At 38.7% G+C, this 25,241-nt stretch overlaps 2 protein-coding genes across 11 annotated transcripts in view; one reads left to right on the top strand and one right to left on the bottom strand.

Moving 5' to 3' along the window:
* LOC132510376 (zinc finger protein 565) overlaps positions 1–489 on the bottom strand; it is a 32,433-nt gene extending 31,944 nt beyond the window's left edge. For 3 of the 4 annotated variants that reach the window (XM_060132380.1, XM_060132379.1, XM_060132384.1), the window contains exon 1: positions 40–489. The gene's annotated coding sequence lies outside the window, so the exon portion shown is untranslated. The remainder of the gene's footprint in view (positions 1–39) is intronic. The other variant, XM_060132383.1, reaches the window with a different exon arrangement.
* ZNF146 (zinc finger protein 146) lies at positions 163–23,583 on the top strand. Of its 7 annotated transcripts, none has more exons than XM_060132396.1 (5): positions 163–446; positions 868–1,009; positions 2,143–2,191; positions 10,776–11,013; positions 20,502–23,583. In XM_060132396.1, exon 5 carries the CDS (start codon positions 21,283–21,285, stop codon positions 22,159–22,161), a length of 879 nt encoding a protein of 292 aa, XP_059988379.1. In that variant the 5' UTR covers positions 163–446; positions 868–1,009; positions 2,143–2,191; positions 10,776–11,013; positions 20,502–21,282; the 3' UTR covers positions 22,162–23,583. The 7 variants fall into 7 exon arrangements, with proteins under 7 accessions (XP_059988379.1, XP_059988380.1, XP_059988384.1 ...); XM_060132395.1 differs by lacking the exon at positions 163–446 and adding an exon at positions 499–621; XM_060132397.1 differs by lacking the exon at positions 868–1,009.
* Positions 23,584–25,241: the final 1,658 nt, after the last annotated feature.

Raw genomic sequence — 25,241 nt, 5'->3', positions numbered from 1 at the left:
ACACGCCCTGTCCCCGCCCCGGACTCCCAGACCCCTCACCTTCTGCCTCCCCGTGGTCGCGTCCGGGGCCCTGCGAAGCTAACGACCTCGCCACGACGTCAAGAGAGACGTAACGCTGGGCCGCTGTGGGCTCTGGGAAGTGTAGTCCAGAGCCAGACCAGCTACAGGGAAGATGGCGTCCTCATACCTCGGAGTATGGGCTTGGCCCGTTTGACGCTGCCCTCGGGAGGCTTCAAAGACGGGGTGGGGTTCCGGCTCCAAACCTTCCACCAGGCTTGAGCTGATCTTCCTCCAAGGCAAAAGTACTCACCCTGAGAGCATAATCACAGGAAGAGGCGCCAAGTTCGCGTGGGAAAGACAGACGGAGAGACATAGAATGTCGACCAGCAAAGCCTTAAGGGAAATGTAGTCCAAGGCCGGAAAATCGGCGTTGCTGTAGATAGAAGGTAATCAGATACCAGCCTGCGCTTGGCCGCGGTGACCGTGCGGGCCGCATCGCGGAGATTTCTGGGAGTGCTCACTCGGCCTCGGAGTGCGCAGGCGCAGCGCACCGAGTGGACATTTTGGTCTTTGTCCGCGGGTCAGTCCGGCCCCTGGATCCACGTGGCGCGAAAATAGGAGGTGGGATGTGGGTGTCTTGGGCCGATGGGGTCTGGGAGGTTGAAGAGAAGGATTCTAGATCTATTGGGGTGCGGCGCGAGGGTGGGGAGTGGGTTTAAGAGCTTCTGGCCTACATGTAGGGTGGGGGTGGGGGCCTCTGAGGAGGGTTCGAGCGTGCATGACCCTGAGTTTGACCGCAAGTTTGATCGGATGTTTGAGATTGAGGGAGAAACTGAGGGTGCAGCATTGTGTATGATTGTTTCTAAGAGAGAGAGGTGTAGGAAACCAGCATTGAGAAAATGACATCCGAGCGGCACTTACCGTGTCGAAAGTGCTGATAATAACGGTTCCGTCTTCCTGGAACATCTAATTTACTTGAAGATTTGAAGGGTGATATAAAAGCTAAGTGGTAAATACTTTTTAAATGGACTTTTGTATAAAAGTGCGTTTGTTTTTAATTGGGGTAGAATGCAAATCACCGTGTTTTTTTTTTTAAACAAAAATATTTCAAAGGAAATTTTTGTTATGGGAAGCCTGCTTCAAACGGTCTCAAATATTCTGATCTTTGGGGTACTTTAATAGGTCTCCTGTTAATTTAGAGTATCAGTCTTACATGTTGAGAAGCAGTGTCAAATAGTGCAGAAGGCCGAGGACTGGGGAGTCAAGGGTTTGGGGTTCTAGGTTCGGCACGGTTATCCTCGTTCTTTGAAAAAAACTTAGTTCCTTCAGTGTTTATACATGAGTCTGGACTAGTTAGTTGTCCTAACTCCTAAATGCGTGGAGGTGTTCCCAGGTTGTATGGATTTTGTGAAGTAACGAATCCACCTTCAGTTATCCTTCACGTGATTGTAAATAATTGGGGACCAAATCAATATCTACAAATCAGTAGCCTTCAAATAGACAAACCACAGCCAGTTAGAAGGTATAATAGAAGAAAACCATTATTTACAAGAACAGTTTTTTAAAAATTGAGGAATAAACTTAAGAACTGTGCAAAACTATTGGAAAAGAACTTTAAAATACTGCTAAAGGGTATAACATAAGATGTGAACAAATATACAGTGTTTTTCAATAGGAAGACGTCTTAAAGAAGTGTGTGCAAATTTAATTTAGGTAAATTTATTAATTTAATGTTATCCCAATAAAAGTATCCAGTTTTTTTTTTTTTTTGGACCTAGGTAAGCTGATTCTGCACTTCATATGGAAAAATAGACAAGCTAGAATAGCTAGTAAAACTCTGAAAAAGGAAAGCAGTTGGGGTGTGGGGAGGTGGGAGCCCAACAGTAACATTTTACTTTTTTTTTGCCACTCCCCTGGGCTTTTGTGATGTTAGCTCCCCAACCAGGTATTGAACAGGCACCCTCAGCAGTGAAAGTGCAGAGTCCTAACCACTGGGCCACCAGGGAATTCCCCCAACAGTAACATTTTAAATCCTCAGAAATTAAAATAGTATTGGTATTAGCAGGAAACAGGCCTATGAAGGGCAATTCAGCAGTATGTATAATAACTACAAATGTATTTTCTTTTTGACTTATTTTACAGATGGAAATTCATTCTTCAAATGTACCTGAATTTACATGAAGTTGTACAGGTACAAGGTTGTTCATTGCAGCAGTGTTTCACATAGGAAAAGATTAGAAACAATTCATGCCCATCAGTAGGAGATTGGTTCAATAAAATTATGATGTATGTATACAACAGAATAATTTGCAGCTCTATAAAAGAATGAGGAGGAAGCTTTCTGTATACTGACACTGAAATAACTCCAGAAATATATTAAGTGAAAAATGGAAGATGCAGAATGTATGGTATGCTTCATTTAGAGTAAGAAAGGGGAGCGATAAGAATATATACTTGAATTTGTTTCCTTTAAGAAACAAGATCCACAAGAAACTAGTAAGAGTGGCTACCTCTGTTGGGGGTAGAGGTACTGGCATAGATAGGACAAGGGCAAATAGCTTTCTATGTTTTGTTTTGTTTTTTTTCCCCTAACTATATGAATTTAGTATATATTCAAAAGTCAAAGTACTTTTTTTTTAAAAGTAGGCCATAGAACCAGACTCTTTCCTCTGCCACTTTGTACCTTGGTGACCTTAGGCAGGTAATCCCTTGTGCCTCAGGTTCTCATCCAGTATTATAGAGAAAATAATAGTATCTGATTCACGGAGTAGTTGTGTAGATGGAGGAGTTCTAAAGAATAGTGCCTTATTACTTAGTAGTACTGGATAAACTTTAAGTAGTACTATTGTTACTATCTACAGAATAATACTTCCTCAGAAATAATGCCATTTGCAACAAGGTGGATGGACCTGGAGATTATCATACTAAGTGAGGTTAAGTCAGACAGAGAAAGACAAATATATGATAGGCAGAATCTTTAAAAAATGATACAAATGAACTTATTTGCAAAGCAAACACTCAGAATGGATTTATGGTTACCAGAGGGAAAGAGTGTGTGTGTGGGGGGGTAGATTGGGAATTTGGGATTGACATGTACACAGTACTATATTTAAAATAGATAACCAACAAGGACCTACTGTATAGCACAGGGAACTCAGATCAATATAATAACCTAAATGGGAAAAGAATTTGAAAAAGAGTGGATACTTGAATGGGTGTAACTAAATCACTTTGCCATACATCTGTAACTAGCACATTGTTAATCAACTATATTCCAATATAAAATAAAAATTTTTAGAAAATTCAGAAAGGGACAAAAAATTTCCTCAGAAACAGTACATTCATTCTTACTGTTTCTGGTAAAATTTTCTGAAAGATTCAGATATGCAGATGTTCTTTTTTAATTTCAATGTTTAAGCTTTTTTTTTACATTTTCTTTTGTAATGGGAATGAGGAAGTTAGAGTTCTTTGTTCAGGTTACATTCATCCTTAGAAATTCATCACTGCCTCCTTCATGAGATTTGTTCTTTGATTTCTATGACGGTTACTTTCTCATGGTTCTAATTCAGAGCCTCTGATGATGTTCTTTAAAAATCCTAATTGTGACCTGTTTGGGGTCAGACTACATCAGAGGTGATCTTCAAATTGCATAACATCAGGACAGAAATATATGACTGGTCCACCATTAGTGATTGTATTTTCCCCTTTATGACCAAAGTGTAATCTGTATGGTTTCATAATTTGGCACGGTACAAATGTCCATTCCCCATTAATCATTTAATGAATGGTTTTAACACCAATAAATAATCCTTAGCTGAATCAATAATTTCTTCAAGGTTGCAAAGTGATTTTCTAGTTTTTTCATTTCTTTTACATTTATTTGATTGCTACCTCAAATTGTGACAAATTTATCCTGGCTTTTTCTTTAAGCATCATTTTAAAGTTGTGCTCTAATAACTGCAGCTAGTTTCTTTTTGATAGTCATATTGTCACAGTTTTAGTCAGTGGACATTCCTTCATGCTAACTCCAGTCTCATTTTAACTTGCCCCCATTTAACTTTGAAAGCGATCTTGCACTCCAGGCCCATCTTGTACCTTCCCTCCCAGACTTGGAATTAGCTATTTCTTCAAGGAGCTCTGGTTCCTTTTACTGGAGAGTGGTATTGGAGACCAAGATCTGGGTGCTGAATGTTCGTTCTCCCCCCCATCCCCTCCCTCCCCTCCCCTCCCCTCTTTCAGCTTCACTGGCTTCATTGCTGTGTGTGGGCTTTTTCCAGTTGCTGAGAGCGGGGGCCACTCCTCGCCGTGGTGCGCGGGCCTCCCATCGTGGTGACCTCTCCTGTTGCAGAGCAGGGGCTCCAGGCGCGCGGACCTCAGTAGTTGTGGCGTGTGGGCTCAGCAGTTGTGGCTTGTGGCCTCCAGAGTGCAGGCTCAGTAGCTGTGGCGCACAGGCCCAGCCTCTGTGCGGCATATGGGATCTTCCCGTACGAGGGATCGAACCCATGTCCCCTGCACTGGCGGGCAGACCCAGGGAAGCTCCTGGATGTTATTTTATTGCTGCAGAGGTAATTGTTTCAAGGCCATTTCAGAGATGGAACTAGAAAACCCATTTTGAAAAATCATGAGTTCATATTAGTATTTATAATTCAGTTTAAATGGTTCAGTATTTTTACCTCATACTTAGCTCCTAATTGTTTTTTTTTTCCCCGGTACGCGGGCCTCTCACTGCTGTGGCCTCTCCCGTTGCGGAGCACAGGCTCCGGACGCGCAGGCTCAGCAGCCATGGCTCCTGGGCCCAGCCGCTCCGCGGCATGTGGGATCCTCCCGGACTGGGGCACGAACCCGTGTCCCCTGCATCGGCAGGCGGACTCAACCACTGTGCCACCAGGGAAGCCCCTAATTGTATTTTATAGTAAAAATTTTGGAACAGGTTAATATAAGTATAGGATTATTTGCTTTATCCTCCACTATAAAAAAAATGGTTTCAAAAATAACAATGTTGATAGTAGTAACCATAAACATATTGTATCATGTGAAAATTTTCTTTGTAGCTGTTTTTGTCCTTAGAATGCATCCCAGGAAAGATGTGTAGTCAAAGTTCTCTGTTCTAAAGTCATTTGAAATAAATCCTTTCTTTGAGGAATTATGTTACCAAGTTAATGTACAGTTGGGTTCATTTGTTTCAGTTTGTTTTCAAGTTCAGGGACTGCTTTTTCAAAAAATCAATTTCATCATATAAAAAGTAAATAATGCATTTCGGTGATTCAACAAAAACTGTATCTCATAGAGATATCTCATTCTGCTCCCCTGCATCACATTCTTCTCTGTCCCAATTAAATATAGTTTCTTGTTTTTTTGTTTCTTTATCCTTCAAGTAGATTTTTTTTGTTTGTTGGGCCATTAGTGTATGTTTATTCTTCCCTCCTATCCCCCACTGTCCTTACATAAAAGATGTACTATGTACATCTGTGTTCCTCACTTTCTTCACTTAACAATACGTCCTGGAGATATCCTTTATTAATCATTATATATATATTTTTCTTTTTAACTGCCTTATAAATAAGATGCCATTGTGTGCATGTACCGTAGTTGATTCTGCTCTTGAACATTTGGGTTGTTTCCAGTCTTTTGCTGTTACTGCAGTAATGAGTAATTTTTCATCTGTGTCATTTTGTACTTATGCAAGATTATCTCTAAAGTAGATTGCTACAAGTAGAATTGCACATAGGGCTAAGTACTTTCATTTCCATTAGCAATCTACAAGAACACCTTTCCTCCTAGAACCTTATCACAATGTAGAGTTGCATTTTTTTTTTTGCCAAAGGAATGAGTGAAAATTGGTATCTCAGTGTAGGTTTAATTTACATCTCTATTATGGGTGAGGTTGAGTATCTTCCATATGTTTAATGGCCACATGTACTTATCTGGGAACTCTGTTCATATCCTTTTTCTCCTTTTACTATGGGGTGTCTCTTTCTTCTAGGAGCTGTTAAATTACATTAGAAAGGTTAGCCCTATGTGAAATGAGTTGGAGTTTTTTTTCCAAGTTTTAAATTTGTGTTTTGATATTGTTCACATTGGTTTGTTTTTTTAAACCATGTGGAATCAGGAAGTTTTTATTTTTATGTAATAGATTTATCAGTCTTTCCATTTATGGTCATAGAAAGCCTTTCCCACTCCAAGTTTCACCTATACTTTCAAATCCTTAAAAGATTATAATTTCTATGGGTTTTCATATCCTCGTGTATGATATTTAGGTTTGCATCCAGGTTTATGTTTTTCCAATAGGCTACCCAGTTCTTCCAACACCATTTATTAAAAGGCCTTAACTCTACTATTTTAAGATTCCATTTTGATCATATACTAAATTCTCGTGTTTCTGGTCTATTTCTGGACTTTATATTCTCATCCATCTTCCAGCCTATATTCGTGTACCAATATTTATCTTTTTGGTATGGATGCTTTATAATTTTGTTTTAATATCTATTATAGCTATTCTCTTATTGCTTGTTTTTTTTCAGTTTCCTAATTCTTGTTTATTTTTCTGTATAAACTTTAAAATCAGCTTGTCTGGTTCTAGAAAAAAACTTACTGATATTGCATTAAATTTTGTAAAATAATTTAGCAGAAGGGACATTAGATCTTTATAATGTTAAATATTCTTGTCTATGTACATGATATGTGTTGTATATATTCCAGTTTACTTTTGGGTCTTCTAGAGTGGTTTTTTGTTTGTTTGCGGTAAGCAGGCCTCTCACTGTCGTGGCCTCTCCCGTGGCGGAGCACAGACTCGAGACGCGCAGGCTCAGCGGCCATGGCTCATGGGACTAGCCGCTCCGCGGCATGTGGCATCTTCCCAGACCGGGGCACAAACTCGTGTCCCCTGCATCGGCAGGCGGACTCTCAACCACTGTGCCACCAGGGAAGCCCTAGAGTGTTTTAATATTTTCTTCATATAGGTTTTAGACACTTTTTACTAAGTTTATTTCTAAGTACTTTATTTTTTATATTGCTGTTATGAATGGAGTCATTGTGCTATATATAAAGCTTGTTGGTTTCTTTTTTATATATATAAATTTATTTTTGGCTGTGTTGGGTCTTCGTTACTGTTTGTGGGCTTTCTGTAGTTGCGGTGATGGGGGCTACTCTTCCTTGCGGTGCGCGGTTTTCTCATTGTGGTGGCTTCTCTTGTTGCGGAGCATGGCCTCTAGGTGCATGGGCTTCAATAGTTGAGGCACGCAGGCTCTAGAGCGCAGGCTCAGTAGTTGTGCACGGGCTTAGTTTCTCCGTGGCATGTGGGATCTTCCCGGACCAGGGTTCAAACCCGTGTCCCCTGCATTGGCAGGCGGATTCTTAACCACTGCACCACTAGGGAAGTCCCAAAGTTTGTTGATTTCTATAAGTTAATTTTATTCCCTGCTTAATTTACAGAATTATTGTTTATAGTTATATTTTTAAATGAGGCAGTGGGCATCCTTATCTTTATTTAGAGTTTAATAATAGAAATGCCTTCAATATTTTTGCATTAGATAAGATGCTGGCTTTCGTGGTCAGATATAGATTATGATTACCTATATATGTATAAATTACCCATGCTGCCTGGGTCTCTGGGGATGTGAGTAGAAACAAAACGTTTAAGGCTGAGACCACTGTTATGCCTCAGATACAACAACCAGGAAAGATCACATTAATCAAGGAAATAAAAATCCCTCTAAACTCTCTGATAGCTGCAGTCTTAAAAAAAGTCAAATATAACAAAAATAAGATGTCCACTGCTATTTTCTTTCCATTTCCTCCTTTTGGGTGACCATTTCTTAAATCAGTTTCTCCATTTATCTTTTGTGTTCTTTTTATAGCTTTGCTTGCTTCTTAAAGTTTTTATGTCTTTTTTAAAAAATTAATTTTGTTACATTGTGTTTCATTTTTTATCTACTTGTGGCAGTATTTTCAGGTGAGTTTAACTGTTGGAAAATTATGGTGTTCATTGCCACTGTTTTCTTTAAAGCATCCTTGTATGGACACAGACAAAATTATTTTGTGTTTCTCATGTTTGTATGAGGTAGATATTCATAGACAAGTACCAGGAAAAAGGAAACATAGTAGCATTCTATACTTCAAAGCTCATGTACTTCTTCTAGTGTATAAAAGCAGAGGGCTTCCACACCTTCTCTGGCTAGATGACCATAACCTGGTTGAGGCCGACTTTTATCTCCATCTCTCTGTTTCCCATAAATCTTCATAGTACTTGCCTTCCAGGATGATGCATTTGCTTTTTTTTTTTTTTAAATGCGGTACCCGCGCCTCTCATTGTTGTGGCCTCTCCCATTGCGGAGCACAGACTCCGGACGCGCAGGCTCAGCGGCCATGGCTCACGGGCATAGCTGCTCCGCGGCATGTGGGATCTTCCCGGACCGGGGCACGAACCCGTGTCCCTTGCATCGGCAGGCGGACTCTCAACCACTGCACCACCAGGGAAGCCCTGCTTTGTATTTTTTAATATATAAATTTATTTTTTATTTTATTTTTGGCTGTGTCGGGTCTTCGTTGCTGTGCATGGGCTTTCTCTAGTTGTGGCGAGCGGGGGCTACTCTTTGTTGTGGTGCACAGGCTTCTCACTATGGTGGCTTCTCTTGTTGCGGAGCAAGGGCTCTAGACGCAGGGGCTTCAGTAGTTGTGGCGAGCGGGCTCTAGAGCGCAGGCTCAGTAGTTGTGGCGCATGGGCTTAGTTGCTCCGCAGCATGTGGGATCTTCCCGGACCAGGGCTCGAACCCATATCCCCTGCATTGGCAGGAGGATTCTCAACCACTGCACCACCAGGGAAGCCCCCAAGTACTTTTTAAGCCTGCTCTTTCTGCTTCCCCTGCAGTCTCTTTCTGTTTAATCTAGGTCTTGCTTTCATTAGTTCCGTCTTAGGGTAAGGTCTACTCGTTCTGTAAGGAAATACTAGCTGCAGATTTCTGAACTATTTAAGTCCTGAGAATCTCCCTCAGCGTTTTGAGTTCTTCCTGGCTTCTTTGTAACTTCTTTAGGCCTCCTGTTTGGCTTTCCCTTTGGCAGAGGTACATGGAGTTTGGGGGTTTGTCTTTTGTGGCTAGTTTTGTTCATAATTAGACTTCATTACAACAGTTCTCACTCAGGGTGAATCCCTCATTCTGAGAATGAATATTTGCTAGTTATTTCTGAGATCTGTTACCTCAAAGACTTCTCACCATTATCTAGTCTTTCTTGCTACACCTATTACACTATTGTGGTTCCTGTACCACTTCGGCTATTTTGGGTTTTTGGTCCGCACTTACAAATAATTTAGAGTTAACATAAATTCTCTCTACTAGTTTCACTACAGATGTAGTGTATGGATTAGCTTCTTGCCCCCTTGTTCCACCCTCCCCATTACCCCATTATTTTTGATGTTTTATATGGTTTTCAGGAAAAGTATTTGAAAGATTGAAACTAAACAGCCACCATGCTCCTGTGAAACCTTTCCTTGTGTCCTTGACCTTTGGTGTTCCTAGGATTCCATCCTTGACCATCTTCACGGACTGTGTATGTTCTCTATAAGCAGTCACAGTAGTATTCCACCTGTCTTCAACAGCAGTGATATTCTGACAACTGACAAATTCCCATTTCCATTCTAGGCTGTTCTGAGCTCCTAATTTATATATGCAGTTGTGTAATGGATATACTTGCCTGCATGATCCTCAGAAACTTGACACTCTGAATGTCCAGAAGATCAAATTTGATCTCCTTTTGCAGGCTGTTTCTAGGCAACTCGCTCTCTCATGTTTATCTCTGTGTACATTACTGTTTAAAGCAGGCTCTAAGCCTTCCATCTGCCACACCCCAGTACAAGCTGGTGACCAAGCTTTTTCAACACATAGTAGATAGAGTGTATAAGTAAACTTAGGATTTTGCTTTTTTTTTTAATGATTTCAACTTTACAGAAAAGTTGCATGTACCTTTTCTAGAGAAGGGTATATGTGCAGAAAAGTCCCATATACCCTTTACCGAAATTCACCAATCATTTACTTTTTTATTGCTTTATTTTTCCTTCTCTTATTTTCCAAATATGTGTGTACATTTTTTTTCTGAACTATTTGAGACTAAGTTGTATACATGCTCCCTTTATCTGCAAATACTTCAGCATAAATTTTCTAAGAACAAGGACATTCTTATACATAACCATGGTACAGTAATCAAAATCAGAAAATGTAATGCCAATACTATTGTTTAATTCAAAATCCATATTCAAATTTTGTCCATTGTCCCAATAATGTTCTTAAAAACGTTTTTTTGAATGTGTGGATGAACATATATTTACAGGACATTTTTAGTATATAGTTTCTTTCAGAGGATATTGCTAACAAAGTAAATATTAGGACTCCAGGAAAACTTCAGTTTTTATTCCTGAATACTGTCAAGAACAACTTTATCCATGTGGCTTAGTTATGTTAGGTGTATGTTGTTATAGATATGAGTATTGAATTTCATCCAGGAATAAGGGCCACAGTTAAAATCCACTTAGGAGCCTACATAGGAACGTGGTGCTAGAGAACAGTAGCAGCCAGTCATGTACGGTATGAACAGCTTTTCCTATGTAGGTCAAATTTTCAAAATACATTCCCTCTTTCTTCCTCCATTTCTGGATGTGTGGAGCCTTAAAAGGTTGAGTGAGTGTATGGCTTTGAAATTCAGGACCCAAATAGTCCCTTTGCTCATATAGTTGTGTGTGCTTTAATTTCTAAGACAAAAAGTCATTACTTTGTTCTTTTTCACAGGGTCGCTTCCTTGTGCATTCCTGGAGACTGCACCTTCCTCATCCTTCAGAAGGCCAGGAGGCCCCAGGGCTCAGCCTGAGTTATAGGACAGAACTTTGGCTCCAGCATTAACATTCTAGTGCTGTGTCATTTCCCCAATAGCAGGTTATAAGCTGGCCAAGCTGTATGTGATCCTCTGTTGAAGCAAGAAGACGAACTGTGGATGGTGGAGAAAGAAGTGTAAAGGAAATTTGTCCAGGTGAGTGCATCACAACCAGGCAGGTCACAGTTGTTCAGTCGGCATTGCCACCTCTGAAATGCTTTTAAGGATGTTTTCTTACAGGCCCTAGTCTTAGAATATCACTTGATATGAATTCTTTAGAAACCTGAAAGATATTTCCAGTCATTTTTCTTTTAGTAGTCTACTCCTTTAATCAGATGCTAGAGGACCAGGTTCCCCTCTTACCTTTATTCTGCATGTCAGCACTTCGCACGTCATTTGTACTGCCTCTGTGTCATTGTTCTCTCTTTCATGATGCCCTCAGTCTCATATCCCCTGATGTGTATAGACTCCTTTGTGCATTCTTTTATATGTCTTAAGTCTTTATATATTATCTGATATTTAGGTTCCTTTTTATTACTTACCAATTTCTTTAATTCTTTTAGTGGTTAAATGCCTCAGCATTATATTTTACATCTGTAATCACACTTCCTGTTGTCTTCTTATCCAGTGCCCCCATTATACATCAACAAACTCCTGCCTCACTCCCTTCTGCCCCCATGTACCTCTTTCAGAAGTTTTTGCCTTAGAAGTCAATTCTGCCTGTCTGCTGTGTGTGTGTGTGTATGGATGTATGAGTCTGTATTTGTTTTTTAATGTAATACGTGAATTTGTAAAAATTTTTGAACATCAGGTATACAGTGAAAAAGTCTGCTGTTCTGACCCTGAGTCCTGTAATTCTTTTTCAAAGATGCAGTCACTTTTAAGAGTTTCACATGTATCCTTCTTGAGGTAGTCTACGAATAAACCAGCCTATATTATGTATCTGTGCTGCAAATATGAATATATATAAGCCCTCAGTTTTCCTTTTCATGTAAATGGTGGTATGTATTCTATTGTGTACATAGTTTTCTTTTTTTCTGTATCAACATTTAATTTGTTTAACCTGTCTCATACTAATGGACATTTAGGTTGTTTCCAGGCTTATGCAATTGAAGATGTAAGTGCATATACTTGTTTATATTGCTTTGCAGAGATGTGCAGATATAGTTACATCATAATTTACTCTAAGTGGAAGTGCTGGGTCAAAGTTATGTTTTTTTATAGATTTGATAGAAATAGGCACATTGTTCTCAAGAGAAGTAAACCAATTTACATTTCTACCAACGTAGTATATTCGTATATTCAATAAGTATTTACTGAATGATTTGAATTTGGCACCAGTTCAGTTACTAGGGAAATGTCAGTGATCAAAGCAGTAAAAAATTCTTCTCTCTTTTTTTTTTTTTTGGCGGTGCGCAGGCCTCTCACTGTTGTGGCCTCTCCCGTTGCGGAGCACAGGCTCAGCGGCCATGGCTCACGGGCCTAGCCGCTCTGTGGCATGTGGGATCTTCCCGGACCGGGGCACGAACCCGTGTCCCCTGCATCGGCAGGCGGACTCTCAACCACTGCGCCACCAGAGAAGCCCAAAAATTCCTCCCTCTTGAGGCCTATATTCAAATTGGGGAAGACAGACTGTGAATAAATAGGTAAAAGATATATTCTGTCAGTTGGTGGTGAGTCCTGTGCAGAAGAGTAAAGCAAGGAAAACTGGCATAGAGAGGGCAAGTTGGGGGGTTATAATTTTAAAGAAGTTGGTCAAGGAACGGTCTCATTAAGAGGATGGCATTTAAGAGTATGAGAGTGGGACGTGCAGTATTTGGTGGAAGAGCATTCGGCCAAAAGGAACAAAATCTTAAAAACCCTGAGGCTGAAGCGTGCTGTTCAAGAAATAATGATCAGGGCAGTGGGCTGGAGCAGAGTGAACAAAGGAAATAAGAATAGATTTGGTTAGGTTAACAGGCCAAATCATAGACTTTGGCCTTTATTCTGAGTGATTTTGGGAGACCATCAAAGGGTTTTGAGGTAAATCACCAAATTGTATGAAGCCAGTAGTCAAGCAGTAAATATTGTTAAATACCATAATTCATTTATCCCTTGTGGCTCAAGCCACCATTAGATGCTTTGCAAGTTGGCAAGGTATCAAAGCTGAGTGTATTCAAGTTTGCTGACATATGGAGGAAGAGTTACTCTACTCCTCTCTGCTTAATAACCATTCTCTAAACATTGGTTCTTCTCTCCTTGTCAGATAGAACTGCTTTCCTTTTTTTTTTTCCCCCTGCTCCTCCCAGGCATGTGAACCTGAAGGAATTCTGGGTTCTTTTTTTTTTTTTTTTTTTTTATTATTTATTTGGTTGTGCCAGTTCTTAGTTGTGGCTCACCGGCTCCTTAGTTGCAGCTCGTGTCCTCCTTAGTTGCAGCACTGCTCGTGAGCTCCTTAGTTGGCAGCTTGCCGGCTCTTTAGTTGTGGCATGTGAACTCTTAGTTGCGGCATGCATGTGGGATCTAGTTCCCTGACCAGGGATCGAACCCAGGCCCCCTGCGTTGGGAGCTTGGAGTCTTAACTACTGCACCACCAGGGACGACCCAGAGCTGCTTTCCTTTAAAAGCCTGTTAGGATAATTGAGATTGTAATATGCTCTACTACCCAAAAAAAATACTCTAATAAAAATGAAATATTTGGGGAAAAAAGCAGGGGGGTTTGAGGTGAGGAGTGAAAAGATCAGAATTACGGTTTGGCTGCTATAAAGAAAACATGGTAGAGGGGATTAATGGGAGGCTATTGCAGTAGGTAGTAATTGTACTTAGTGACACACAGTCAGATTCTTAAGATATTTTAAAGGAACAGCTGACAAGATTGACTTATTTTATGTTGGTTATGAGAGAAAGAGGAGTTGTTGATGACTCTTTTAACTAGAAGAGGATGAGTTACCATTTACTGAGATAGGAAGACTTCAGGAATTTTGGGAGATCAAGAGTTTTCTTTTGGACTCGTTAATTGTGACATATCTACTGGTCCATCATCTAAGTGCATATTCAGGTAGACAGTTGGATGCACAAGTCAGGAATTTAGGGAGATAGAAACTTGTGATGACTTCTGTTTGCTGTACTAATAAGCTGCTTTATTCAGTGATGGTGTCTCTGCATTTCCTTGCTCAGTCTTAACTTTTCTTACCACCCAGGGATGCCAGAGTGTCCACCAAGTCTCCTGCATCCAGCCTACATTCCTGGATTCTCTTGTTAGAAACAAGGAGGTAGTGATAATGGCCCTTGAAGCTGTGCCTTTTGTTTTTGGAGAGCATTGTGCATGAGAGCTCTTCGTAAAAACAGCAATGGCAGCTGCCCACTCATATCCTTTCTCATAAGACATTAGAATTATAGCTACTTCCTACTCTTATCAACAATGCAGTTTTCCCTTTTTTTTTTCCTCTTTATCTTTCTCCTTCACAGGCATAAAGTGAGCAGAGATGTCTTTATCGTTTTAGAAGAAAGCATCTATTTATGTTATGTTTGAGTCCCTCCTCTAGGAATTCTCTCCCACTTCAGCTTGATTGGTGCTTTGATGGCCTGAGATGTTGCTTTTTCTGTCTTAAGTGTTTCCTTATCTTTTGAGCCCTCCCCCCCCATCCTCTTACTGGAGGTGGCTTCTGGAACTTTGTATTCTGCCTTTCCTCCTTCCCTTTATAAACTGATCCCTAGAAAGTGACTCATTCGTTCTGAAGTTAGAAGTAACTCTTTCTATAAATATCAATTTTTATTTTGGCACCTCCAGGCTTTTGTCTTGCCCACCATGATTTTACCTGTTTACGGGATAAACAACTGTCCAATTAACTTCATTTTCATTGTGTCAGACCGTGAAATCATTAATATCGTACCCAAATTAGAGATTTCAGCTCATTATTTCAGGTCCAGACGTTACTTCAAACCATTTTCAAATTAGGTCTGGATTATTTCTTTTCTTCTGGTCCTTGTGATATGGTCAGTCAAACCTTTTAAAAGATATACTTTGCTCTAATCAAGAGAGGGCATATTAACCATGTGAATATAAATGTGAACATATTTCCTTTCTATAAAATTATTTGAATCTTGGCCTTTGATTATGAAATACCCTACCTATTTAGTTCCTGCTTATTTAAACCTGTTACTTCCTCTTCTTTTGCTCTCCCCTCTGATTGTCCATCCTGCTTCACATTTTCCACAGAAATTCAAAAGTCCTTAGTAAATACCATCTTAAGTGTTTTTTTTTTTTTTTTTATGTCTGGATATCTTAAGAACTTGTTGAAAGGAAGGCTCATGTTTTATATTTTCTGTTTGCAGTTTTGATTACACATGTGGTAACTTGTTAAATAATCTGAATTATTATTGTGGAAGATTTGTTTTTTTAATCAATTCTTAACATCTTCAAACACCATAAAACACTGAAAGAAGAGTACAGTGATCTCCTCTATACCCACCACACAGATTCAATAGTATTTTGCCATGTTTGATGTATCTGTATTCCAGTGCATGTGTATTGTGTGCACTACAGCACACAAACAGCATGACATTTCACTCCTAAAAAATTAAGTAAGCATTTTCTAAAAATACTGGCATCCCTCTATATAACAAAAATACCGTTACCACACGTTAGATGATTAGTCATAATGTGCTAATATTGTGTAATAGTCCATATTCAGATTCCCCAGTTATCTCCAAAATACTTTCTGTAGGTTTTTTCTTTTTTCTTTTTGGCCTCTTCGAGCCTTGTGGGTTCTCAGTTCCCTGACCAGGGATTGAACCCAGGCCACAGCAGTGAAAGCGCCAGATCCTAACCACGAGACGACCAGGGAGCTCCCTCTATAGTTTTTTTTTAAATACCAGAATCCAGTCAAGGTTTAAACTTTGGGTTTTGTTGTTGTCTTTTTAGTCTTTAAACTCTAAACTGTCCTCCCCTCCTTTTTTCCCCCTTGGTAATGCCCCCTATATTTAAAAAATACTTGCTATCAGCCATCCAAAGAAAAGAGTGGAGCTGTTACTGCAATCCAGCATCTCAGATTATAGTTAGCATGCTAAGACTTAGCTACATACAAGTTTGGGTTTAAAAATATTTCATATGAAACACTTATTTTAAGAAAAGTGAATGTGATTGTGATTAGTAGTTAAGGGAAAGATGTTTAGAAGTAAGAGACAAGATTGGAGAAGTCTTTTTAAGAGCATGTTACTGGAGCTGCTTCCAGGAGGTTCTGTGAATTCTAAGAAGTGTAAAAAATAGGAGGGGATCAAGCTAAGCCAAAGGATATAAGGAACATAATATGTGTAATTGTGACTCACTGATTGCATATTTAACATGCTTGGCAGGCTTTTCCTCAGGGCCTCTGAACTTACTTAACTACTGCTTAGAATGCTCTTCCTCCAGATCACTCTTTCTTCCTTCATGTCTTGAATCTTCCTTCTCAGAGGCCTCTCCATCTGAAATTGAAACTCTATCCCTTCCCTAATTTTACCCCATATCACTTAAAACTTGTTAACAAACCATCTCCTTCATTTGGTTATTATTTGTCTCTGTCCACTAGAATATAAACTTGATGGGTGCAGAAAATTTTGTCTGTTTTATTCAGTACTGTTTATCCCTGGAGCTTAGAACTGTGCCAGGCACATAGTAGGAAAGAAGAAGGTATTTGTGGAATGAATAATGAGAAATGTTTTGACCATCAGGTTCTCAAAGTTTTTTGGTCTTAGGAACTCTTCACATTTTTTTTTTCTTTTTCTTACATAACAGCTTTATTAAGATATAATTCAGCTAACCAGATCTACCCTTTTAGGGTATACAGTTCAGTAGTTTTTCATATATTCACAAAGTCATGCAGTCATCACCATTATCACATTTTCATCACCACAGAAGGAAACCCAGTACCCAATAGCAATAAAATTTACAGTCCTAAAACTTGAGGACCCGCAAAGAGCTTTGGTTTATTATGTGGACTTTTGTGATGTTTACTTTATTTAACAAAAAATTGAAACTTTTAGAAACATTTATTAATTAAAAAAAACCCATTACATATAAACTTACATTGTTTCTTAATAAAAATAACAATTTTCCAAAATAAAAAAATTTAGTGAGAAAAGTGGCATTGTTTTGCATGTTTGTAAATATCTTTATTGTCTGGCTTAATAGGAGATAGCAGAATCTGCTATTGTAACCTGTTGTTTTGGTTGAAGTATATTAAAAAATTGTGGCTTCACACAGATGTAGTTAGAAAAGGGAGAAGTATTTTAGTAGCCTTTTCAGATAATTGTAAATATTCTTTGGTACTATACCAACACTTGACAAGTGATCGTTTTTTTTAAGGTTAGCCATAATGTGAAATTTGAAACACATTTTCTTGTTCTCTTACGTAAAATCCATTGGTTTGTCTTAAACTTTGAATGGATCTCTTACCCATGCATGATTTTGTAATATGCGTTTGTCTGTTGAATTATGGAGATCTTTAAAATGTTGATGTATCTCACTATACAATATCAAAACATCACAGTTTGTTAACATCACCAGTCTCATTAGAAAAGTTTTGTTTTTTTTTTTTTTGCGGTATGCAGGCCTCTCACTGTTGTGGCCTCTCCCACTGCGGAGCACAGGCTCCGGACGCGCAGGCTCAGCGGCCATGGCTCACGGGCCCAGCCGCTCCGCGGCATGTGGGATCTTCCCAAACCAGGACACGAAGCCGTGTCCCCTGCATTGGCAGGCGGACTCTCAACCACTGCGCCACCAGGGAAGCCCAGAAAAGTTTTTTAAGTATTGAAAAGCTATCAGTCTCATGGTGGAGGATTTGTGGTTTTCCAAAATTCTAATTTTTGTTTGAAAACTTGAATTCTATCATTGGCAACATATACTGTCAGTTGTTTTCCTTGAGATGATGTCTTACTTTGTTCTGTCTGAAGGAAGTTCCTGGCAAACAATACCCAAGGCTTAATAACCATAGTTTGTAAGGCATTTATTAATTTATTTAAAGCAAATTAGTGGTGCTCCATAAAATAAAGTAAAAAATGGTGCTTCATGAGAAAAGTGGCTAGGTTTAGCTCACAACTTAGATGATTTGCCCAAGTGCTTTTCCTTGCTTGGTTTCCTATATTTAGCACAGACTCCCTTGGACTTTCTTCAGAATAGTTCAAAGCCCTCTCAATACTTGTTTCCACATGGTCAGATGCATTGGGAAATCTCCTTCCATTTTTCCCCTTAGAGATATTACTTTTAGAATTTTTGTCTTCCTGCTTCAGTCTAGACTGGCTGTACTCTGACTTGATAGTCAGCTCTTACCTTATAGCTTTTCATCACCATTATCATAGAAATTTTTTTCACTTTTTCCCCTATTCATCCCCTCTTTTTTGGATTCTATATCTGTTGCCTTCTCTACTAATTTTGATGGAACACATCTTCTAGTACCATCCTGGGAGAAAAGGTGCATTTTTGGGCATTTGCATATCTTAAAAATGGATTTATTTGACTGTCTTATTAGATTGATAGGCTAAGCTTAAAATTTTTCTCTCAGAATTTTCTCTCTAGCTTCCTTTCTGTTGGGAAATTTTATTCTGATTCCTTTTTCTTTGAATGATATATGTTCTTTTTTCTGAGAGCATTTATGGCCTCTTTTCTGTTTTGAAATGTCACAGTGATGTGTCTAGGTATGCATCTTTATTATTCATTGTGTGGGGTACCAAGTGGGCCTTTTAAGAATTCTAGAGAGGACTTCCCTGGAGGTCCAGTGGTTGAGACTCCGCACTTCCACTGCAGGGCACAGAGGTTCGATATTTGGTCAGGGAACTAAGATCCTACATTCTGCGTGGTGTGGCCAAAAAAAAAAAAGGAAAGAAAGAAAAAAAAGAGGGGAAAAAAGAAGTCTCTAGAGGGAATTCCCTGGCATTCCAGTGGTTAGGATTCAGCGTTTTCACTGCTGGGGGCCGGGTTGGATGCCTGGTTTTAGGGAACTAAGATCCTGCAAGCTGAGGCGTGCCCCCCCCAAAAAAACAAACAAAACTTCTACTAGGAAATCACACTTGTCACCTGTGCTCATATTAACAGTATGACCCCTCTGTGCTTAGGAGACTCTGTTATTGGTGAATGGTAATACAGTCTACTTTACCACCTTCCCCCGCACCACCCCCTCAACCCCAGTCTTAATTTGTAAGGGAACTTTTTCTTTTTGCTTCTTGCTTACAGAATCCTGTTATTGTTTCACTTATAAAATATCTTATCATAACTGATTGGTTTTTAGGGTTTTGTTGTTTGCTGTGCCTTACCTTTATTTCCTTTGACTTTCTTTTTTCTCTCAATGTTGATCTGTCATGTTAGTGGGGTTCCTCTAATGTGTGTGGAACACTGGCTGCACAGTCATACTTAAGAATGATTCACTAAAACGTAAGCTCTTTCATACCTGGGTGCTTCTAGTCATCTGGTAGGCTTTAGTGGGTGAAAAATAGAATGCCTCATGGACTCAGGGTCTCCTCCTGCAGAAGCGTTATACTGCCTTACTCTCATGAACTCAGGTGTGGCCAGGTAGTTCGTTTCAGCAAAAAAAAAAAAAAAAGAGTACAAGCAACAAGTATCATCTTAGATGGTGGGCATCCTGTTTAAGTTTTTCACTGGCCTTTCAGTTTGTCCAGAAAAAGGTCCTTTCATATCCTGCTCACAGGTTGCCAACAATTTTTGGCATCAGCTGCATAATGGAACTGGAGGTTTCACCATATTACATATAGATCCTGTTGATTTCAGTATAGCACCTGTCATCTCATTTGTTGAGTGTCCCTGAGACTAGAGCTACTCTGATTAAATTTCTGCAAAGAATAACTTCCATTTCTTACAGAGGAGTGGTCCTTTGTCCTCCTGACTGACAGTAGAGGTCCAGCTGCAACTCACACCTTTTTTTTTTTTTAACCCAGCAACAATCCTTCATTCCTTCTTTTGAGATACTTGATTTCCCTTCATTTCCTGAATCTTTCTGATATTTTGTGGCACAAATTGGCTTGCTTGACATTGGCATCCTCTTCTGGAATACCTTTATGTTATTCGAACTTCCTCAGCTCTTCTGTGTGTTGAAAATCTTCCATGTACTTTATGTTATCAAAAATTTTGTTAATACCTGTGTGTATTGATGTCTCCTATCATATTCTTTTTTCTTGTGAGTTTACCATTTTCCCTTTTCTTGTCATTTTAATGGAGTTTTAGAAGGAAGCAGTTGATTTTTCCTTTTTCCATTTCTTAAGAATCCCAGGTAGACTTTCTTAATTTTATGTGGTCACCTCTTTATCCTGTTTGTTAATTCCTCATTTTTTGTTACATTCAATTTGCTGGATTATGAAATAAGAAAGATTATTTTTAAAGAATAATCTAAGCTTTATGTATGTATGAATGTTAATTTTCAACCAGGGGTCCTCTATAAAGGTTTCCTTCTCAAAATTTAGTTGGAGACATTGGTCATGAGGATTCTTTCATACTGTTGAGGTGGGCTACCCGAGTTCATCCCCAAAAGCACAATCTGAAATTTTATTACTAGTAATGGGAAAATTCATAATGATGATAACATAAAGCTAACATTTATTGAGTGCTTACCATGTGCCAGCCACAGTTCTAAGCACATTGACTCCTTTAAATGATGATTCTTTGTACTCCATTTTAGAAGAAGCCTGAGAAGAAGATGAGCAGATAGAGAGGCAACAAGACTTGGGAGGCAAGTTGCATCCAGCTCCAGTAAAGTACAGACTGAGGAAAAAAGCAGTGAATATAAGAAAATTGGAAAAATACTTCCTCTGATCTCAAACCTTATATCTTTTAAGGCAACACCTTTTTCAACTTAACCTAGAAAGAGTTTGAAACACAATTTAGACTTAGTTGTGTAGGAAAGAATCATCAATTAGTTTGGAAATCCTGCCACAGCTTACTCCTTGTGGTAATAACCCCCTTTAGGTGTAAATCAGTGTGGAAATGCCTTCATTTAAAAATTTTTGAACCCCATATGATATCAGAGCATTCATACTGGAGAGAAAACCTATGAATTTACTGAATGTGGTAAAACTTTCACTCACATGTTGCACCTCATAAATGTAGAAGTCAGGCTGGAGAGAAACCCTGTGCTTCTAAGGAATATTGAAAAGCCTTTAGCTAGATAACAAATCTCATTGAGTAGAAGAAAATTCATACTGGAGAGAAACCAGTGAATGTAACAAAACTTCATTTGAGTATTAGAAAATTTAGAGTTGAAGAGAAAGCTTTGAAGGTACTAAGTATGATAAAGTTTTCTCTTGAACCTTGTCTCTTACTCTGCATTTGAAAGGTCATACACAGAGAAGCCCTACAAATGTAAGAAATGTGGAAATACCTTCAGCTAAAAGCAAATTCTCATTCATCAAAAAATTCATACTGGAGAGAAATCTTGTGAATGTGGGAAAGCTTCCATTCAGATGTCACACCTCAGTCAGCAGAGAATTTGTAGTGGGGAAAACCCCTTTGCCTGTAAGGTATGTGGGAAAGTCTTCAGCCACAAATCAACTCTCACTGAGCATGAGCATTTTCATAATAGAGAGAAACCTTTTGAATGTAATGAATGTGGAAAAGCATTCAGCCAAAAGCAGTATGTTATTAAACATCAAAATACCCATACTGGAGAGAAGCTTTTTGAATGTAATGAATGTGGAAAATCCTTCAGCCAGAAGGAAAACCTTCTTACCCATCAGAAAATTCACACTGGAGAGAAACCTTTTGAGTGTAAGGATTGTGGGAAAGCTTTCATTCAGAAGTCGAACCTCATCAGACACCAGAGAACTCACACAGGAGAGAAGCCCTTTGTATGTAAGGAGTGTGGGAAAACTTTCAGTGGCAAATCAAACCTTACTGAGCATGAGAAAATTCATATTGGAGAGAAACCCTTTAAGTGTAGTGAATGTGGAACAGCTTTTGGTCAGAAGAAGTACCTCATAAAACATCAAAATATTCACACTGGAGAGAAACCCTATGAATGTAATGAATGTGGAAAAGCCTTCTCTCAGCGAACGTCACTTATTGTACATGTGAGAATTCATTCAGGTGATAAGCCTTATGAATGCAATGTATGTGGAAAAGCCTTCTCTCAAAGTTCATCTCTTACGGTGCATGTGAGAAGCCATACAGGTGAGAAACCCTATGGTTGTAATGAGTGTGGGAAAGCTTTCTCTCAATTCTCAACCCTTGCTCTACATTTGAGAATACACACAGGTAAGAAGCCTTATCAATGTAGTGAATGTGGGAAAGCTTTCAGCCAGAAATCACACCATATTAGACACCAGAAAATTCATACTCATTAAAAACCTGTGGATATCATGAAAGGTGTTCATCAGGAATTTACATCTCATAACATATCAGAAATAATCATTCTGAAGGAAAGCATCACAAATGAGAGAAACAAAAGCTAAAAACTTAAAGGATACCAGAGAATTCATCCTGAAGAGAAAGACATTTGTATGATAATATCCAGCAAAAAAAAAAAATACAGCACAGGTAATGCTGAAACTTTAGATGCATTTCCACTAAAATTGGGAATGGAAAACATGTTTAACATTGCCGTCTGCATGGATCTGGAGATCTTCACCAATGTAAAAAAAAAAAAAAGGTTGCAAGTATTAGAAAGGAAGAGACCTTTATGGTATTGATTTAGCAGAACAGAAGAGATTCTGGAAACACCTATGCATTTATTAGAATTTATAATATAGAAATGGCATCAGGAGATGAGAATATAATGGGACTATTTAAAAAATGATTTGGAGATAATTTGTTCTCCAAGGGACAAAAAAAAAAAAAAAACCCACGAACTATACATTAAGGTAAGATCCAGGGGGGTTAGGTTAAAAATAGTAATATGAAAAAGCTATATACTAAAATGGTTATGACCTTGGGAGTTGGGAAACATTCCTTATAGCAAATTGAAAAACACCTAGCAATTCTAGTCTGAGTTTGTATGCTCAGGAAATGTGTACCAGGCTATTTACTGTGGCATGATATGTAGTAGTCATAAATTGGAAACAACTTAAATGCCCATCAGCAACAAAATGGAAAGTACTTATGATGGAATACTGTATATCTGTAAAATGTAATAAATGAGATCTATATGTATTACAGAGAAAGATCTCAAAAATCACGTTGAGGGGGAAAGATAAAGTTGCAGAATGACATATATTATGATGACAGTTTTGTAAATTTGAATAAAACTTCCCTCAAAATTTCAGTGCTATATATTGGTAATGGATACATATATGTATGTATGTTTTTTAAATGTTTTTGAAATGGTTTGGAAGGATACAGATCAAACTCTTGATAGTGGTTGCCTGTGAAGAGTGGAGAAGGGAAGGGAATGCGTGTGGGAGAGGGGGGGATTGGATTGGTTAGAGGGGACTTCAGTTTTATATATAAACGTCCATTTCTCTTTAAAAAAAAAAAAGACTGCAAGAAAATATATTGAAATACTGGTTAATTCTGGATTGTGGTATATGGATATCTTGTCTTATTTTTTGTACTTTTCTGTATTTTTAAATTTTCTCAAAATTAACAAGAATGGGGGTGAGGATGGGAACACTGTACCTATAGAAATCATGTTCTAATGGATTCATTTGCAATCAGCTACTAAACTTTTTATAGAAAGTATTTCTAAAATTTTATCGATGAGTGGATGGACTTGCTCTCTATGTAGTATGAAATTATCTATTTTATTAAAATTAAAAATGACAGCATAATCCAAATCTGTCTTAATTTATTTTTAAATGATATAGTGTACACTATATGGTCTACACGTTTCTAACACTTTTGTGACATCATTTGAGTTTAGGAATTTTTAAGAACATTTAGTTTAAATAAGGATACACACACAGACTTCATATAATTTGTGTTTTTCAGATAAACTGACTTTGGAATGACCATTTTCCTGTCCTGTAAATTTCCATGGGAACAGCATATGCATTAAAAGTAAAGGTTTTGATTATTTCTTTCTTTTTTTTTTTTTTTGCGGTACGCGGGCCTCTCACTGTTGTGGCCTCTTCCCGTTGCGGAGCACAGGCTCCAGACGCGCAGGCTCAGCGGCCATGGCTCACGGGCCCAGCCGCTCCGCGGCATGTGGGATCTTCCCGGAACGGGGCACGAACCCGTGTCCCCTGAATTGGCAGGCGGACTCTCAACAACTGCGCCACCAGGGAAGCCCCAGAATCGTCATTTTAATATGTCAGGAGGCAGATGACCTGAACTTCCTAATAAGTACATCTGTCTTACTCTATCCTAATAGATACAAGTATCCAGATTATTGGAAACCTGAATCATTATTAGTCAAGATTTATAAGATAAATTGTGGTTACTCCCACATTGCCCACGTTGCCAGGATACATATTAATAGCTACCTTATATCATACCCAAACCATGTGAGGGACCATTAAACATCTTTATCCTTGCCCCAAGCCCAACAAAATCTCAAGTATCCTAATTTTCAGTGATAACATTTCATCAACTGTTTCAGGTATTCCTTAGTTATATCTGTCATTTAAGCAATACTATCTCTGCTTTCCTTGCTTACATACTGCATATATGTATTTCACGTTTAAGGTGTTCTGTGTTTAAAAGAGCCAACACAAGTTATTTTATGAAAAACCTGACTTTGTAATTTTACTATTTACCACTGGTGCATAACAAACACCATATTGTCATACAAGGCAGTGATAACAACATAACCTGACATTTATTTAGCTCTACTTTTTTTTTTTCCCAGTGTTTTCATCTAAATTTTTAAACTTCAGTGTACATTAGAATCATCTAGAGGGTTTATTGCTGGGTCCCATTTCAAGAGTTCCTGATTCAGTAAATCTGGCATGATGGGGGCTGAGAATTTGAATTTCTAACAGGTTCCCAGGTTGCTGCTGTGCCAGGGGCCACACTTTGAGAACTGATGGTCTTCACAGCAGCTCCACTGGGTAGTAGAGTATTATTTCTCCATTTTATATCTAGAAAAAATGAGAGGTAAGTGACAAGCTTAGTGTTTTATATCTATTTAGTGGTGAGCTAAGACTATAAAGCAAGTTAACGGCTTTTTGTGACAACTTCAGTGTAATAGATGGGAGAGATGGCGCTTGCAAACTTCGGCGAATAATTTGCCTACTTACCTGTTGCATGCCATTTAGTAGATACATAATGAATATCAAAACAACATGCTGCTGCCGTCTTAAGATCTAACTAGTGCTCTTGTGTGTGCTGGGGAGGCAGGGGAAGTGTACGATGTGGCTGAAGATACAGCCATGTAGCATATAATGTAAGGGTCATAGGCCATTGCGTCAAAGACTTGATTTATTAAGCACCATGAGAATCTGCCAAAGGAGACTTGAGTGTGGCAGTATGATTGACATTTTGACAA

The sequence above is a fragment of the Lagenorhynchus albirostris genome, chromosome 19 (genome assembly GCF_949774975.1).
Source record: "Lagenorhynchus albirostris chromosome 19, mLagAlb1.1, whole genome shotgun sequence".
Lineage (NCBI taxonomy): Eukaryota > Metazoa > Chordata > Mammalia > Artiodactyla > Delphinidae > Lagenorhynchus > Lagenorhynchus albirostris.
The sequence above is the reverse complement of the archived record's forward strand: the minus strand, read 5'-3'. Positions and strand labels throughout refer to the sequence as shown.

Bases quoted from the DNA above. Each gene is read 5' to 3' on its own strand.
- ZNF146 (XM_060132401.1), top strand. From the start codon at position 21,283: ATGTCACACCTCAGTCAGCAGAGAATTTGTAGTGGGGAAAACCCCTTT.